This window comes from Palaemon carinicauda, chromosome 37 (genome assembly GCF_036898095.1).
Source record: "Palaemon carinicauda isolate YSFRI2023 chromosome 37, ASM3689809v2, whole genome shotgun sequence".
NCBI classification, from domain to species: domain Eukaryota; kingdom Metazoa; phylum Arthropoda; class Malacostraca; order Decapoda; family Palaemonidae; genus Palaemon; species Palaemon carinicauda.
In genome coordinates, this window is record NC_090761.1 from 67,006,101 (window position 1) to 67,022,117 (window position 16,017).

The 16,017-nt window shown below is 36.8% G+C and overlaps 1 protein-coding gene and 1 long non-coding RNA gene across 6 annotated transcripts in view; one reads left to right on the plus strand and one right to left on the minus strand.

The window, feature by feature from the left end:
- LOC137629750 (calcitonin gene-related peptide type 1 receptor-like) overlaps positions 1 to 16,017 on the plus strand; it is a 703,766-nt gene that overhangs the window by 680,544 nt on the left and 7,205 nt on the right. For all 3 annotated transcript variants that reach the window (XM_068361349.1, XM_068361350.1, XM_068361351.1), the window contains one exon: positions 4,425 to 4,505. In XM_068361349.1, the coding sequence (XP_068217450.1) occupies positions 4,425 to 4,505 (81 nt within the window). The remainder of the gene's footprint in view (positions 1 to 4,424; positions 4,506 to 16,017) is intronic.
- The window catches only part of LOC137629751 (uncharacterized), a 57,706-nt gene continuing 49,833 nt past the window's right edge, over positions 8,145 to 16,017 (minus strand). The window contains exon 5 of one of the 3 annotated variants that reach the window (XR_011041601.1): positions 8,145 to 15,904. This is a non-coding gene — a long non-coding RNA (uncharacterized lncRNA). The remainder of the gene's footprint in view (positions 15,905 to 16,017) is intronic. The other 2 variants (XR_011041602.1, XR_011041603.1) reach the window with 2 other exon arrangements.

The following is a 16,017-nucleotide window of genomic DNA, read 5'->3' on the forward strand; positions in this document are numbered from 1 at the left end:
TTTGGAAAATCGTAAATTCATACATCCAAACCATAAAATGTTAATTAGTAACAGCACTTAGTGACTGATATGATTATACCTAATCGATTTTATGGTACTTTTATTCAGCAAATGTAAATTAAAATTGAGTTCCCCTAATTCAAAGATAAAGTCAGCAGCGATAAAGGCACTGATAATTACGATTTCATAGATGGGGAAAAATAGCTTTTGGGTCAAGTTGATTTAGAATTTGTATTAGTCTCTTCAAGTCAGAAATTAAAGGTTTTCAATTTCCCTTCTAAGACAACGCCATGCGTAATATAATCAATATGGTTTTATCATATAAAATCTTAGGTGTGCTCAAGGTAGTTTAAAATAAATATATTTATTTAAAAAATCTTATGTGTACTATTATGCATTCACATATTTTTGTGTACAGGGAAACGTGTTATTTCTCGATCCTTATTCGGATATATTACAAATCAGTTCCCCCCTATCATGCTGTGAATCAATTTCAGGTTTTTTTAATTACTTTGTACAGTAATGTGTAATCCCTTACCGCCTGAAATCTTTATCGTATGCCTTACTACTTCACATTTTTATTAGATACATGCCATAACCAATTCATTGTTGAGGAAGCAACTGCGTGTAGTCGAATCATTGTTTGTAAAAGTTACAACTCCCTTGGAATGGACCAATTAATTTGAAATTTTTGTGGGAAAGTTTTGTTTTCGGAGAATTTAAGTGACGTTGAAGGAAAGAGTAGAATGCGTGAGTGGCAAATCGGTAAAAATATTAGTTTGAAATTAGGAGTCGGTGAATTTGGTGTAATTATTAAATATAGTTATTTAGAAACTTTTCGGAATACAAATTGAATAATTAAAAATCCAGAAATCGAAAAGAGACATGGTTTTAAAAGACTGTGCAACTCAGGTTTAGGGGGAAAAACTGTCATGAAAGTCTTGAATGACAAAAAAAAAAAACAGGATTTAAAAAAAGGCTGTTCATAGTTTCTGTGTTTCTAAAGGCTAAATAATACTCTTGTTATGATCTAGCCTGCCCGGTTGATACAGGTGCAATTCCATTTTCTTTACAGGTGGTAGCAAAATTACAGTCAGGTGCAGTCTTGACCATTACTCTCCTTTAAGAAGTTGTGGGATTTTATTTTGCCTCTTCACACATTCCATGTACGTCCCTGTTTATTTCAGTTTAAACTCCCTCTAATTCCAGAGTTAAAAAGCTTCCTTAGTTTTCTTAGAGGACTAGATCATTGAAAGCACTTTACATCTTTTTCACCCTTTTTCTCACAATACGTTTTCCTTTCCTATAGATTTTGTTTGTGTTATTCATGTTTTATTTTTGGCTTTTTCATTTAACCTCTCGGCTACCAAGAATTGTTTTATATAACTATGGATATATGCTCATCGTATCGTTGTCAAATGACAGTAGTTAGTAGAAATATGTCTTATCTAACCACCATGGCACAACAACCAAACTTGCTCCTGCAGGTTAACTGACGGAGAAAGATTGAGACGGGATTTAGGAATGAAATGTCCACAGGACAACTCGTGGTTTCTCCTTCAGTATTTGATGAATGAACTCGGCGGTTGTAACTAACAAGTAACTGCTATTATTGTGCAGCACGTGGACGAATGCAGCTTGCATATTTTATGTATCAGCTGTTTATTTGTCATAAAAGTACAGTGTAGCCTTTTGTATATCGAGGGAGTTCATTAACATAAGTTTGATGGATATGAATTTTTATTCTCGAATATCTTTATTAATGTTGATTTGATCTTAATTCGTTTCAGGAAGAGGTGTGTTCCATTGCTTCAAGATTTAGATATATAAGCATAACTGAGCCTTCAAAACTTATGCACTGAAAAAATATAACCTCTAAATTGTAAACATAAAAGATTATTCATGGTCATTTCAGTAAAAGCAATAGCAGTCCATGTCCCTTAGCTTGCAAATCAGGGCTTAAACTTGAGCATGTGGGCAATACCTTCGATGCTGCTGCTTTTTTTTTACCTTAGATTACCTTAATACTTTTCCAATTTCCTTAAATTTGAAGCTAATAAAATTGAAATTACCTTAAAAACATTACCTTAAAAATTACCTTGAAACCCTGCAAATTACCTTAAAAGTTTAAACCCTGGTGCAAATACTCCCTTTAGACTGCATAGGTAGAAAACATTAGAATCGGATAATTGAACCTTCCCATTTGCATCAACACTATACCTTACCTCCCCCCCCCCCCCCTCGCACATTAATTTTTCATTTTATCATGGGGAGAATGAAGGCCTACATTCCAATTTACCATGTGTATATTTTGACTCGGAATGTGTGTAGATGATGAAGTCACTTATACTTTACTTTTTCGTATATCTTTTTAAATATGAAAAAAATGGTCATTCCACTTTTGACAGTTATAGAAAAGATATCTTATGGTTCCTGGGTGTGTCATTTCGTTCCGTGTAAACAGTTTAAAGTTCCGTGCGAAAGTGTGTAGCAGGAGGTAAATATTGATACATTTGCAAGCTACATTTTTGGATGGTGTAACAAGGTTTAAACTATTCTAGTAGCCTACTATTAACACACTAGAATTATCGGCTTGTTAAATATTTTCGCCCTTTATTAGCCTAATTTTAGTTTTAAGAGGAAAGTATAGAGCTTTAAACTACCTTAATTTTTACAATATTAAACATTCTAAACAAGAAGGAAATATCTTGTGAATGTAAGTTTCAAAATCAAAAAGACTGGAATTAGATTACTTTCATATAGTTTAAATATCTTGCAAATAGTACAAGCAGAATGGCTGGATTGTAAGATTTGGGGAAATTTACCTAAATGAAGTGTAGTGTATAGGAAAAAACATAATTTTTAATTCATACTTTGCCCAGTGGGATGACACTAGGTATTGATACATGAATTTTTCATCTTTGTATTATCCTCTGGGGTAAGACCTCTCTCTTCCCATTCTCCTTTGAAGTTTTTCTTAAAAAGGCTTTCTTGTATAAATTAAGTGGCAAGAGAAATATTTATTATTTTAATGAATTATAAAAGGGAGTTGTGCCTCCTTTTAGCTGCGTGGAAGTGTCTCATATATTGAATAATCTTGAATAATAAGCTTACTGTCTCGACATTTTGTTTACTCTTCACGTCCCCATTAGCCAGTCCCAGTGAGCATAAAATCGTCCTCAAAGGTTTATTTGTAATAGTCTAAGAGATTTTTTTTCCCAGCGATTTACACCAGAGTCCGAGTATATGCAGTACTGTATGTTGTACGAATTCAGTCAGAGATAATTCAGTTAATAGTTGCATTTGTCTTAACGATACCTAGCAGTTTTGAGATTTGCAACTTTGTAAACCTGGGCTCTCGTTTCAAGCTTATAAAATGTAATTCTATCATAACGTTATGTTCGCTTTCTGGGCGATAAGTCATCTGAATAATATTTTGTCTTTAAGTTACACAATACCACTTTAGATTCAATGGTGATGAAGTGATTCGGTGTTCGGAGTGCAACCTAATCTGCTTAGCATCGAGGTTTTAATAACTCTGAAAAAAAAATGACTTAAGAATTGCTAAAATATATCCAACACTTTTATCGGTACTTTATGAATCATTTATCTTTTTTTTCTGACTCGAAATTTCCTTATCCAATTCAGACGTGTTTGCTGTATTTACGTAATCAGTATTTATAAAAAGCAAAGCAGATTTTATCCCAATTTGATTAATGAGCACAAAACGCATCATTTTGCTGTAGCTTATGAAGTGGTTCGCTTCGTTCTTTTCCATATAGGCAACTATAACGACGTTCTTGTCAATTATTTTCTATGAGGATTTAGTTCCCGACTCTCAAGCCTTGTTAGCCTTTCAGTCCATCTGGGACTCCATACTTTAAACGGGCATAGTAAGGCCAAGAGCATATGGGAAAGATGTGATTCTAACCAGTCATTTTCCTGTGGGTCTAGTACTGCTCAAGATTCTAACATTCTACTAGGGACTAAGCAAAAGTACAGTGACTCGAATTTGTACAGGTGTCTTTGGTTGGACTGGAGGATCTTGGAGCTTGAAATGGAGTTGGGAAAATGTTGCTGCTGAAATATATTGTGACCTTCGTCATTTTGTTGATATACATGGCATTTTTAGATATCTTTATCAAAGATATTGAAAATATTTACTATATATATATATCATACTGTTTTTATCTTCAAATCGATATATTTTTGTATATTAGTATGTATACAGGCTAATATTATCCTTTGTGTATAAGGTATTAACAAAATATTCTACATAAGCATGTTTTGCTTGTTTTATAAAATGTTTATGCATTGGTAATTAAGAGTATTTTCTATTCCATCCTCGACAGGATCTATATTGATATCAGCAATTTCTTTTAAACATTTAAATCAAACAAGCTACATTATCGTCCCTCTTGCAGGTCCTCGGTATATTCAAGAAGAAATGGAGCCAGCACAAACTGATGCGAGGTCCCCAGTCGTACGCTGCTACAACTTTCTCGGTAAGAAGCGAAACTCTAGAGGTATTTTAGCCAAACCCTTAATCACCTTCAGATTCCTTCCTCTACTGTAGGTAGAATTACTGACTAGCTCACAGATTCTTGGGTCAATGATGGTGATAATAGCGACACTTTTACCTGAGGTGTAAGAAAATTGTCTTCAAATTACTGGACCATTAGGAAGATAGGGAAGACAGAACCATTAATTCATATATCAGAATTGATAAATAACGGACTTGATTCAAAAGCTTCATCATATAGCTGTCCCATGACGTTTGAGAACAATTAATCATAAAATAATTTTAGTAAATAGCCGAGAATGTGAAACATTGGGAAAATTCACCAAATACCGTGTTATGAGTACTGTATCTTATAAATGAAAGAGGGAGACAGTTTAATAAGAAATTTAAACAGTTCAAGATCGATTTGCTCGTATTGTATTAATTTATCAGAATTATGAAATTTGGGTCATCTGTCCCGTCTCTGCTGGAGAAGCCATTAATCTCAAGGTGCAACTTAGGGAAAACCCCATAGTTCCACTTCGAAGTAAAAGTTGAAATTGGATAGACAGATTAATGTATTATATTAATCCAGAGTGAAATAGAGGTGACATTTCTTATAAAAAAAAAAATCTCAGAGAATAATTAGTCGTTAAAAATATAGTCGGATATTAATTCACTTCTATAAGCAATTTCAAATAGACATTTAATAGAATAGTGATACAATTTCTCATTCCTTTCACTGTGAAAGCCAGGAGTTTCGTTTAGCTGTGATATAACGTAAAATGATAGTGATTTCTTTTCCAAGGATTTTTTGGGTGGATTTTTCATCTGTGACACTCATTATTAGATATATGATTTATTCTATCGAAGTGATCATACAGAAAAACACTGAATCATGAAATTTTTTAGATTTGTGTAGTAATTGTTTTCAATTACTGGAAATCCAGCTCTATCATGGTCCATCTAAATGTGAAAAAAAAAAAAAAATACGGAAATCAGTTGAATTATACTTTAGTGCAGTTCTGTGGCTTGTTTAAGTGAAATGTTGAAAATCTATTTCTTATTACAGAAAAAGATTCTGCGAAATATTTTAAGGACAAAATTATAGTTTATACAATTGAAATTATGTTTTCCAATGGAATATCATACATTTTTACAAGCACTATTGAAAGAGCCGAAGATGCTTTTCCTCGTAGAGCTAAAATTTCAAGGTATTATAAAGTTGCCATGGAAACGCTGTATCAGCAAATTAATGTTTTAATCTTTTTAATTAGAAAAAAAATTACTTTGCAGTTTTGCACCTCCATAAATTGTATTTTATACCCTTGGGAAAAAATCCATTCCCTCCTGGTTTTATAAACGTGTCTTTTATTTTGTCTACATGTTATTTTTTGATAAATTGATTATTTAATACTGACCATTTTAGCAGGACGTTGATTTCTATTGGTTTAATGTAATGTGTGTTATGTGGTTTCGTTAACATTTGTGTTCTGATAACTTTAAAGTTCATAAGCCCCAGGACCAGAACTAATAACTTCTAATCATAGATTAAAATCTGTAACAAAACCTTAAAGTAGAAATTATTCTAATGCTTATTTCTTAATGAAAAGCCTAAATATCTCACTTAAAGTTAACTGTTATAGCTAGAAAAATATAGCAAGCAAGTTTTTTCAGCCCTCACATTTATGTATAGCACCAAGTAGATATGTAGCAGATTTACGCAAGTTATTCTACACTTGACCAGAACAACTATGCCTTTGTTAGTTTCAGGTTATGGTAACTTTTAGGTACTGAATTGTGTTTGTCTTTGTGAGGAATAATCGTATTTATCTTTTTTCGTGCTCTCGACATTCCATGTTTGTTCATTTCCACGTGCTTTTGTCCCAATGAGACCTCTTTTGTATGCCTAGAATAACATGAGACATTAGATTACTACTTTTTATACAGTAATAGATTTGTGGATTTTATACTGTGTATATATATAGCTGGGCACTATGTCCTTTGAGGCAACTAAACACCATTACTTAGTAGAGATGGCACATTTAACATGACTTATATTCAACCATTTACAGGTTTACACATTACCGAATAATGAACAAGACCTAACAATAAATTTCTTGTTTTTATCATCATTCAGGATGATTTATAAAATGAAGACTGAAATTTGAAATTTATTTCATAGACTTAATCATCGATTTATCATTGGTTTTAATTTCTTGACTCGGTAGTCTTAGACCTTTTTTTTTATATTTCCATAGAACTTTAACATTAATCATATTTTTCTTGTGGTATTTCAAACTTTTTTCTTATCTGTAAATTGTACTGTTCTTTTGAATGTTTTTTTTCCGATCTGTTTTGCCATTCTATGATGTAAATATTTTATATCGTTGTCTTTTGTCTTGCAAACCTCTTAGATTTTCTTTCTTCTTGCAGTGAACTGCCTGCAATAGATTAATCATTTCATAGTACTGTATTTTTTTTTATTAATTTAGTTGTTTAACGTTTAGAGAGAAAGAGAGAGGGAGATTAAATGATTGTTATGGTTCAAAGAAACCTATTTTAAAACAGCTTGATCTTTATTTCATTGAGAAGTATATCATGTGATTATTTATATGCATTGAAAGTAAGCTCTCACTGCTGTCCTAATTGTAAATTTATATAAATGTGTGTCATATTGGATAGGTAGAGAATGATTTGTGGAATCATTGATGTTTGCAGATAATACCGTGTTGATTGGACAGTGAAAATAAAATGTAAACGTTATTAAAGGTTTGAAAAATGAAAAACACGAAAGTACACATCAAGCAAAGTAAAGTACATGTAATTAGGATAAATAGAAACTAGGAAGATGGTGTGATAAATATTCATGTGTATGGGGAAATGAAATTGGTGGATGCATATAAGTATTTAGAAGTAGGGGATGTTTGTAGGAAGAGAGTAAAGGTATCACAGAATAAATAAAGCAAAATGATGAGCAGGATATGTGGGGGAAAAAAACAGGTAAGAAATTCAAATAGTGTGGGGCGGTCAAATTAGTAAGGTACGAAAGAATTGTTGAATTAACTCTTGGTGAATGTATTAAAATTAATTGCAGATGTTAAAGGGAAATGAAAGAAAAAAGTTGAAATTGTTGTGATGAACTGTTTACTTTGTATACTGTATGTTGTGTAAGAATAATTGATGGTGTTAACATTGTGAAGATATATAAAAGTGGTATAACCATTAGCTTAAGTAAAAAGATGGATCAAAGTATTTGAAGGTGGTTCAGCCATTTGATAAAAGTAGACATTAGATTAGTGAAAAAGATTGTATAATTCAGAAGTGATGAGTAGATGGTGATGCAAATAATGATATGGAACGGCCAATATAGAGATAAATGTGGTTTTATATGTTAGGGGTTCTTGGTATGCTATTGATGAGTCTTTTTCTCGAGTATGAGGCAAGCAACAATTATGAATGGTTGACTGCTCAGGATGTTAAGTCATAATTCAGCTAAGTAGTGGATATGGCATTAACTGTTGTGTTGTATTCCATCTAGAGCCACTACAGCTAAGGGAAATGACTAAATGGTGGAAATACAATATATATATATATATATATATATATATATATATATATATATATATATATATATATATATATATATATACAGTTTGTGTAATACATAATGGGTTATTTTTAATCATGGGAAACTAAAGCATTAGGTAGTTCAAAAGAATTGGAGAAACAGTCAGATCTTCATACCAAATTATCTCCTTCTCTCTTTCCAATACCGTTTTCAAACTTGTCTACGTTAGTACAATTATTCTCCCATTCCTTCCTTCCTCCTCCCACCATCTATATCTAATGTGAATTTCTTCCAGCTGTCCCTTGCCCAGCCAGATTTGGTCCTATGGTGTACGCCCCATTCCCGTTTTCTACTGAATCCTCACAACCCGTTACATGCTGTCCAAACCATCCCTTCTTGCTGGGTAACTTCCTCTTCTCTTCTTCACTTCCTTTGTTTGCTTTATGTTCTCTGTATACTGTGTGTAGCTATTAATTTATTTGGCGACTGTTGTCTCAAATCTGGTTATTGATCCTGGGATGGTGTTGCAGTATTTTTAGAGGTTTAAATTTGTCCTACCCTTGTTGAAGGTTCTGATCAAAATTTTCTAATAGGGTCTTGTCTCTTACTTTGTTTTATTACCAGGATTATTGAAATGAAGTGCCTGTTCTTTTGCGTATGCTGTATAGTAGTTTGTTTTTTATGCATCATTACTAGCCGCTTGTCCTTTCATATTAGTAATAGCCATGAGCTTTCTTTTACAGTAGAGTCTGTGTAGTTTTAATGTAGATAGTTCCGCTTCAAAATTATTCAGGTTACGTGCGACCTCCTAAGGGCTAGTCTTGTCCAATCGACACACAAACTCAAATACAAAACCAATTCTACTGTTATCTTTTCCAAGACCTTGTTCCCTGTCACCCTTAATCAAACATCTTTTCCCTTGTAGCTAGTATAGTAACCGATAGATTATTTGGTAATTTTCTTTCATGTAAAGGTATTCTTCACCTTTCATTTCTGGCTTGAACAGTGTTATGTTATCTTGACCCATTCTCATCTTTTTAGAATGACATCGAGATGATGTGATGCCTAATATAATTTGTCCATTTTCTCGCTTGATATTTTTTTCTGTAGTATATCCTGCTTCTTTTCATTACCAGTATCAATTTTGTTTTGTTATATTCTGTGGTACCCAACCATAGTTTCAAACGGTCTGGTTTTCTCTTAATCAATTTTCTCTCTTTCTCTGCCATTAATGTTTGCTTAAGTTATGTTCCCTTTTATTATTATATACTCTTATACCATTTCTTCCCAATTCATAATTCCTTCCTCCACACAGTCTTCTTTCCACAAGATACTATATCAGTCTCCGCCTTTTCTCCCCTCACATTATTAAAAGTTTTCTTACCCATCCAATTACTCTATCTACTCGTCTCTCTTCATTTTTCCCTCTGCTCAACCTGTCCATGTTTTCTACTGCATGCCACATTCTAGATGGACACGTTTAATGGGCATCCTACTTTATGTCCGTCTGCTTCACATAACTAAGGTAGGATGGTAGAATTTACTCAGGCATGTCACGTTACTGCCAAAGTTAAGATCAGGAAAATGTTGCATTCCTTCGTTCAGATTATTGTACTATTGAAGACAGGTATGCAATGGTACCTCAGTAAATGCTTTTAAAAAGAGACTTTCATTTTTGGATCATATATTATGCAGACTTGATTTTATCTTTGGGCAAGGCAAAACTGGATTATTGCACAGCTGTCAGCACATTAACATAACTCAGCCACTTACTGGTGTGCTAAAATACTTGCATGGCTAAATTAATTCAAATGTTGTTCTTGGTGTTATATGTAATCAGCGAGATCTGGCAATGAATCATCAGATGTGGGACTGTGTCTGAGGACCCCTAACCAGTCTACAGGTTATTTACTTGAAAGATCATGATTGACTAATTATCATTAATAAGAACAGTTGACATTTAATTAATGGCTTGTAAAAAGAAGAAAAAAAAAAGTCACATGCACTACTGACAGTTCTTAACCTTTTAACTATAGCCAATTAATTTTTAAACAAATAATTGCATGCATTAAAAAATTTTTCTTGAGTAATTCATATCCCTCTTTAAATGTAAAAATGTCATAAATCTTTATTTTAACTTGTTTATTTTTTTAAACCAGGTAATATTCACTGCAGATACAGTAACTTTAATGCCACCCCCATAATGCATGGATAAAATAATACAAGTTATAAATACATCATATTTATTGATTTTTCATAAATTTACTGAATATAGTTTACAAAATACACCTCAACTGTTTCTCATATTGATGAGAAATGAGAAGTTTTGCAGGTGGAATGTCTTGCCATAGGTTTAGTTTTCAGGGTCAAATACAAAAGCAAGTCTTTCATAATTTCAATTTCTTCAAGGGAAGATGCTTGTAAGAAATGTCCCAGTGCAGACACAGAGACTGTTAAAGATACACAGTAGACATTTTAAAAATACAATTTCCCCGGAAACCGAGTGATCTCATATAATAGTCTGAAATTGTGATTAACTTATTTCTCTCACAGTCTGAAATAAAATGGAATTTAGTTGGTATAGTGCAGACATGAGAGGTCATTCAGTGCAGAGGTGCAAATAAGGAAAACCTGGCTGTTGCATCATGAAGTAATGAGGTTTTATAACAAGACTTAAGGAAAAAAAAGCAGGAACAGATGTCAAGTTGGAGGCTATTTAGTGCGAGTGGATGGGGTCACTGCATTTATAGTGCACTCCATCTAAAACATCAGAAAGTTTCCCAGTAAATGTGGGACTACATTAGGGGTCTGCATTGAGCCCTTACCTAATTGATCTGGTCATGGATGTAGTAACACAAGGTATTAGAGATCAGTCTCCTTGGTGTATGCTTTTTGCTGATGATGTTATACTGTGTAGCACTAGGCGAGAGGTAGTAGAAGAGAAACTGGAGGAGTGGAGAAGAGAAATGGAAAATAGGGGATTGAAGATCAGCAGGTAAAAGAAGAGTATTTGAGATTGGAAAATGATGAGAATGGGGAAGTTAGTTTATATGGAGAGAGAGATTGGAAAGAGTTGAAAATTTCAGGTATTTAGGATCAACAGTTGCAGAGGATGGTGATCTGGGGGCAGAAATAAACTACAGAATACAAGCAGGATGGAAGAATTGGAAAAACAGTGTGTGGAGTACTATGCAACAGGAAAATAGGGGTTAAGTTGAAAGGTAAAGTACACAGGACAGTTGTGAGACCGGCAATTATTTATGGAGCAGAGACGTGGGAAATAAAGAAGACAGAAGAGAAGAAGATGGATGTGGCAGAGATGAGAATGTTGAGATGGATGTGTGGGGCTACAAGAAGAGATAAGATACGGAATGAGGTAATTAGGGGTACCACAGGAGTTTTCTATCAGATAAGATCCAAGAAAGTAGACTGAGGTGGTATGGTCATGTCATGAGTAGAGATGAACAGTATACTGGGAGGAGAGTGATAGAAATGGAGATACAGGGAACGAGAAGGAGAGGGAGACCAAAGCGAAGGTGGATGGACTGTATCAAGGATGACCTTCAATCAAATGGATTGAACGGTGATGAGGTGTGGGACAGAGTAGATGGAGAAAGCTGACCAGAACCATCGACCCCACATAGAAATGGGAAAAGATGTAGACAAAGATGATGATTACCATGTGTGCAGGTTACACACCAGATGAATAGAAATGGTTTGCTTTCCATGTCTGGAGAAGGCAATAAAAGCAGAGAACATGGTAAGTCTGATAAGCAAAATTTTTTTGGATTAATGTAACTATCCTTTATACCAACCTAATCCAAAAACAGGTCTCTTTAGATAATAGATGCCTTGATGAGAAGGCCTAATAGATCAAGACAATACTCCACTCTTAACTAAAGAGGAGCCATCAAGATTAGTCGTGCTTTTTTGGAATTAATCAAACAGATGAAAGTCCACACCTGAAACTCTGCTGACAAGGCCTCTTTCAAACAGATTGAGATATGGGTCAGACTTGAGTGGCAGGCCTGACCAGGAACAGACTTGTAAGGCAATATCCTGTCTGTCTTGACAAACAGTAGGTATCCCTGAAGGTGTGATGCTACATAATTTTTTAAATTCCCCTATTGAGGTACCTCACCCTCTCAAGGCCTGAATGCCCTAGTCACTCATGGAAAAGAGCCTGAATAAGACATTCGATTCAGTATAACTGGTTCCAGTTTTATGAGAAGCTTGAAGCAATGTCTTCTTTACCACAGTCTGGCTTTCCCTGGTGAATTTCTGAAGTTGATAACCTTTATCACAAGGCTACACCAAGGCTGAAGGATGAAAAGGGGAAACAACAGAATGAAGAAAACTCAGCTACTCCATCCATTTCTGCTATCTCCTTTCTTCTTCCGAGGTGCCCAAGAGCTGCAGTACTTTACGTAGAAAAGCCTGCGAGGGGTGAAGGTTGTTCTTTCATGGTGGAAGCATATCTCAAAAAGGAGCAGTTTGCCAGCTCCATATGGCGAAAGCCAGACTGAAAGAAGTCATCGAATGGGGTTATTGCGAATCTCCACTATATTCTGACATTGTAGGGACATGAAATACCCATCTAATTTCGATTTTGCCATTGAGGCGGGGCTCTGCTTAACAAGAACAGAGTGGGCGACTGTTTGAACATATAATCTAATGGGATTCAAGTGATTCGCCGCATTAGATACACTCGCTCAAGGATGTTTGACCAAAGACTGATGATAAAAATTGGTGCCACTATATCTGGTGTTCCATGGCCATCACCCACCTACTGACCAGACCCAACGTCACTTATTTTCACTGATCAGGTGAGAAGCAGAGCTCGGAACTTGGCCTCACTTTGCTATGACCACCTGTGCTCAAGATGGTGTAATGGCTATTTCTTCCAAAAAAACTATACAGAGGAACCTGACTAGTTCCTATAAGAACTCTCTTGGTTGGTTGTTCTGTGCTTTGGGTTCCTTCTTTATCCAGCTAACAGGCAAGCAGAGACGAAGCAGTAACTTGCCATCCAACACATTCCTCAGTGAGATTAGTTTTCAGAATGAGATGAGAAAGGTTGGAGATTTTCCTCTAGAACTAGAGGATCCAGATTCAGGATCTAAATGGACTGTTCTCCTATCGGCGGTAGGCTGAGTAAGTTTCATTGTCTCCTATTCCGAAGAAAGCGTTTCCGATGGTCTTGGAACCCTCATAGGAGGAAAGTAAACTTTAGGTGGAGAAGTTCCTAAGCCACTAGATGTAACTGGCTTTCCTACATTGTCACATCTGCGAAGAGCACCCCTCACCTATTCCTCAATGAGCAAACCACTAATAACAGGAGAAGACTAGGCGATGATGCATTGCTAGTTAGTGTTCGTCCTATGAGAAGTATCTAGAAGAGATGCGCCTTAAAGGCTTATCTGGAGATACACCCCTGTGGAAGTAGAGTAGAAAGCACCTCTAGAAGTAGTGCTTCTGAAGTCACGTGCCTAGAAAAGAGATGAGAGTGTAGGAAGGATCGCGTTAGGTGCTGCGCGACTGAAAATCCGTGGATGCTGACAACGGCCATCTAGTGAGATTTGGTAGAGAAGTGGGAGGAGGTAGAATAGTTTGAGGAGCGCAACCAGGTGGAGGGAGACGGTGCTGTGCTCAGAGCCTTCCAATCCAATGGTGATCATGCAGGAAACCCTGAAGACCCCTGGGACAGCAGAAGGAACAGGACCAAAATGGAGTAGAAGACTGAAGGATGCTTCCCTTGTGAAGGTGCCAAGGAGGACGACTCCTCTGTGCTGTAAACTTAAGCAGATTCCTGAAGGAAGACTACCCGTTCAGTCTCGGAAGGACAAGAAGTTCCACGAAAGGCGAGGAGAAGCTCTGGCGTCGTAGATCCTCTCCTCTAAAGGGAAAGGATCAGGATAAGGCTGACAAGCATCCTTGTGAGCAAGCTTAAATAAGCCTGAATTCTGGAGGAGGACTTCCTGAACAATTATGTCAGGAACCGCAGCTAAGAAGCTGAAGCTAGAGTTCCATGAAGATCAGGATGAAGGCCACCATGGGCGTCATCGATGCTCCTTCGAAGAAGAAGGATCACAAGCAACCTTTCTGAAAAGACACCTGAAGCAGGTCAGGATGAAGGATGGCAAAGGCAACAGAGATCCTCCGCTGAAGAGGTTAGAACTGGAAGACAACACGACGGAGGATGACAACTGGACCGCAGTTGAAAAATGTCCTTGAAGTTGCCCGCCATATGTAGAAAGTACCTGAAAATCAGGATGGACGGCAGTGGCATCAAAGATCATTTTCCAAAGAGGTAATATCAAACAAGGAAGACAAGCAACTTTGAGAGCATGCTCTGAGAAACAGAAGAGCTCTGGAGAAGGACCTCCAGAAAGGCAATGCTTGGAGCTAATGTTGGAGAGGGTGTGGAGAAATGCTTCAAAGTTGGAGAGGGTGTGGAGAAATGCTTCAAAGTCGCTGTCGGCCTAGCCCTCCAAGAAGAGCATTATCAATGAAATCTCCGTGTCCGGGGAAACATCCTTGGGTTGGAGTGACTGCTAGCGCCCGTAGACATACACCTCTCACGGAACCATGTAGAGGAAATTTAGGGAGTGCTAAAGTAGTTCTTCGGGTCAATTGGCCTGTGCTTCAGGATCCTCTCCAATTCATCACATTGCAACATCAAACTAAAATAAAACTCGCCTCTGGAGGAAGTCTCGCTTGCATCACAAGAGAAACAATAAAAACTCAAACTTGAGGTTTATAAAAGGTAAATGGAGTTCCTCTTTCCCAACTAGAGGTTGCAAGCAAACATAATTTCCAAAGCAAAACTGCTCAAGTTTACAGCACAGAGGAACAAGTGTACTCTGACAGCTGAAATCCAATTGAGGTTACAGTAAGCCACAGGGGAGGCAGTTGCTTCCCGACCGCTGGCAAGTCACTACCTACAGCTTGTTTACGCCTTGTAAAGTTTAACTGCTGTATTCCAATTCGCTGTTATCCTTGTCCTATAGTAAAGAACAAAGGGGATTCTCATGTAGGAACAAATGAATGTTCCGACAAGGACAAAACCTGCAACATAATCACTGGGTTAAGGGCAAGACAGTATCAGCAGTCATCATGGGAGAGAAAAATTTCCAGCACGGATCACGGCAGAAGCAGATGGAGTGCCTTGTATTCTTCCCTCTGTTAATCAAAGTGGAGAGGGAGCATTGACACTGTTCCCTTAACAAGCAGCCCAAGGCCGTTGGCTGAACAGTGACCTCGATAAGTGCCATCTCAACACGGAATAACACAATAATACCCACTCAGAAGGAAGCAGCAGTCCACTGTACAGGTAGGAAGTTGAAGGAGGATGCAGAGAAGTTGTGGTCAGAGTGCCAATAATAGGAACATTATCACAAGGGAAGTGGCAGGCACAGTCACTGGCATTCTCAACACAGATATATCACTAGGGTCACAGGTACACTGAGAGGGCGGGAACCATGTCCTGGGGTCACTAGTGGATGTGACAGGAACAGGGGGGGAGCACTGAAAGGGACAGCAGTACCCAGCAGTGGTGCTATACAATCCCAGGGCTTTGTACACCTGACTGTAGGCTTCGGCACTATAGGCACCGCTGTGGGACCCTTCTTTTGACCTTTTGGTGCCAGCATAGCCACAACCACATATGCAGGAGCTTTATTTACAGCCCTCTTTGGCTTAGGGTGTACAGTACATACCACTGGGGTCACAGGCACCGCATCACACCTGAATTCACTGGGGCTACTAGCCCTGGAGACACTTGGGACAAGGTAGCTTTAGCTACCAGCTCCTTCAAAAAAGGTAACAATGACCTAATTGAAGGGAGTAGCAGCCCAAGGCCGTTGGCTGAACAGTGACCTCGATAAGTGCCATCTCAACACGGAATAACAAAATAATACCCACTCAGAAGGAAGCAGCAGTCCAC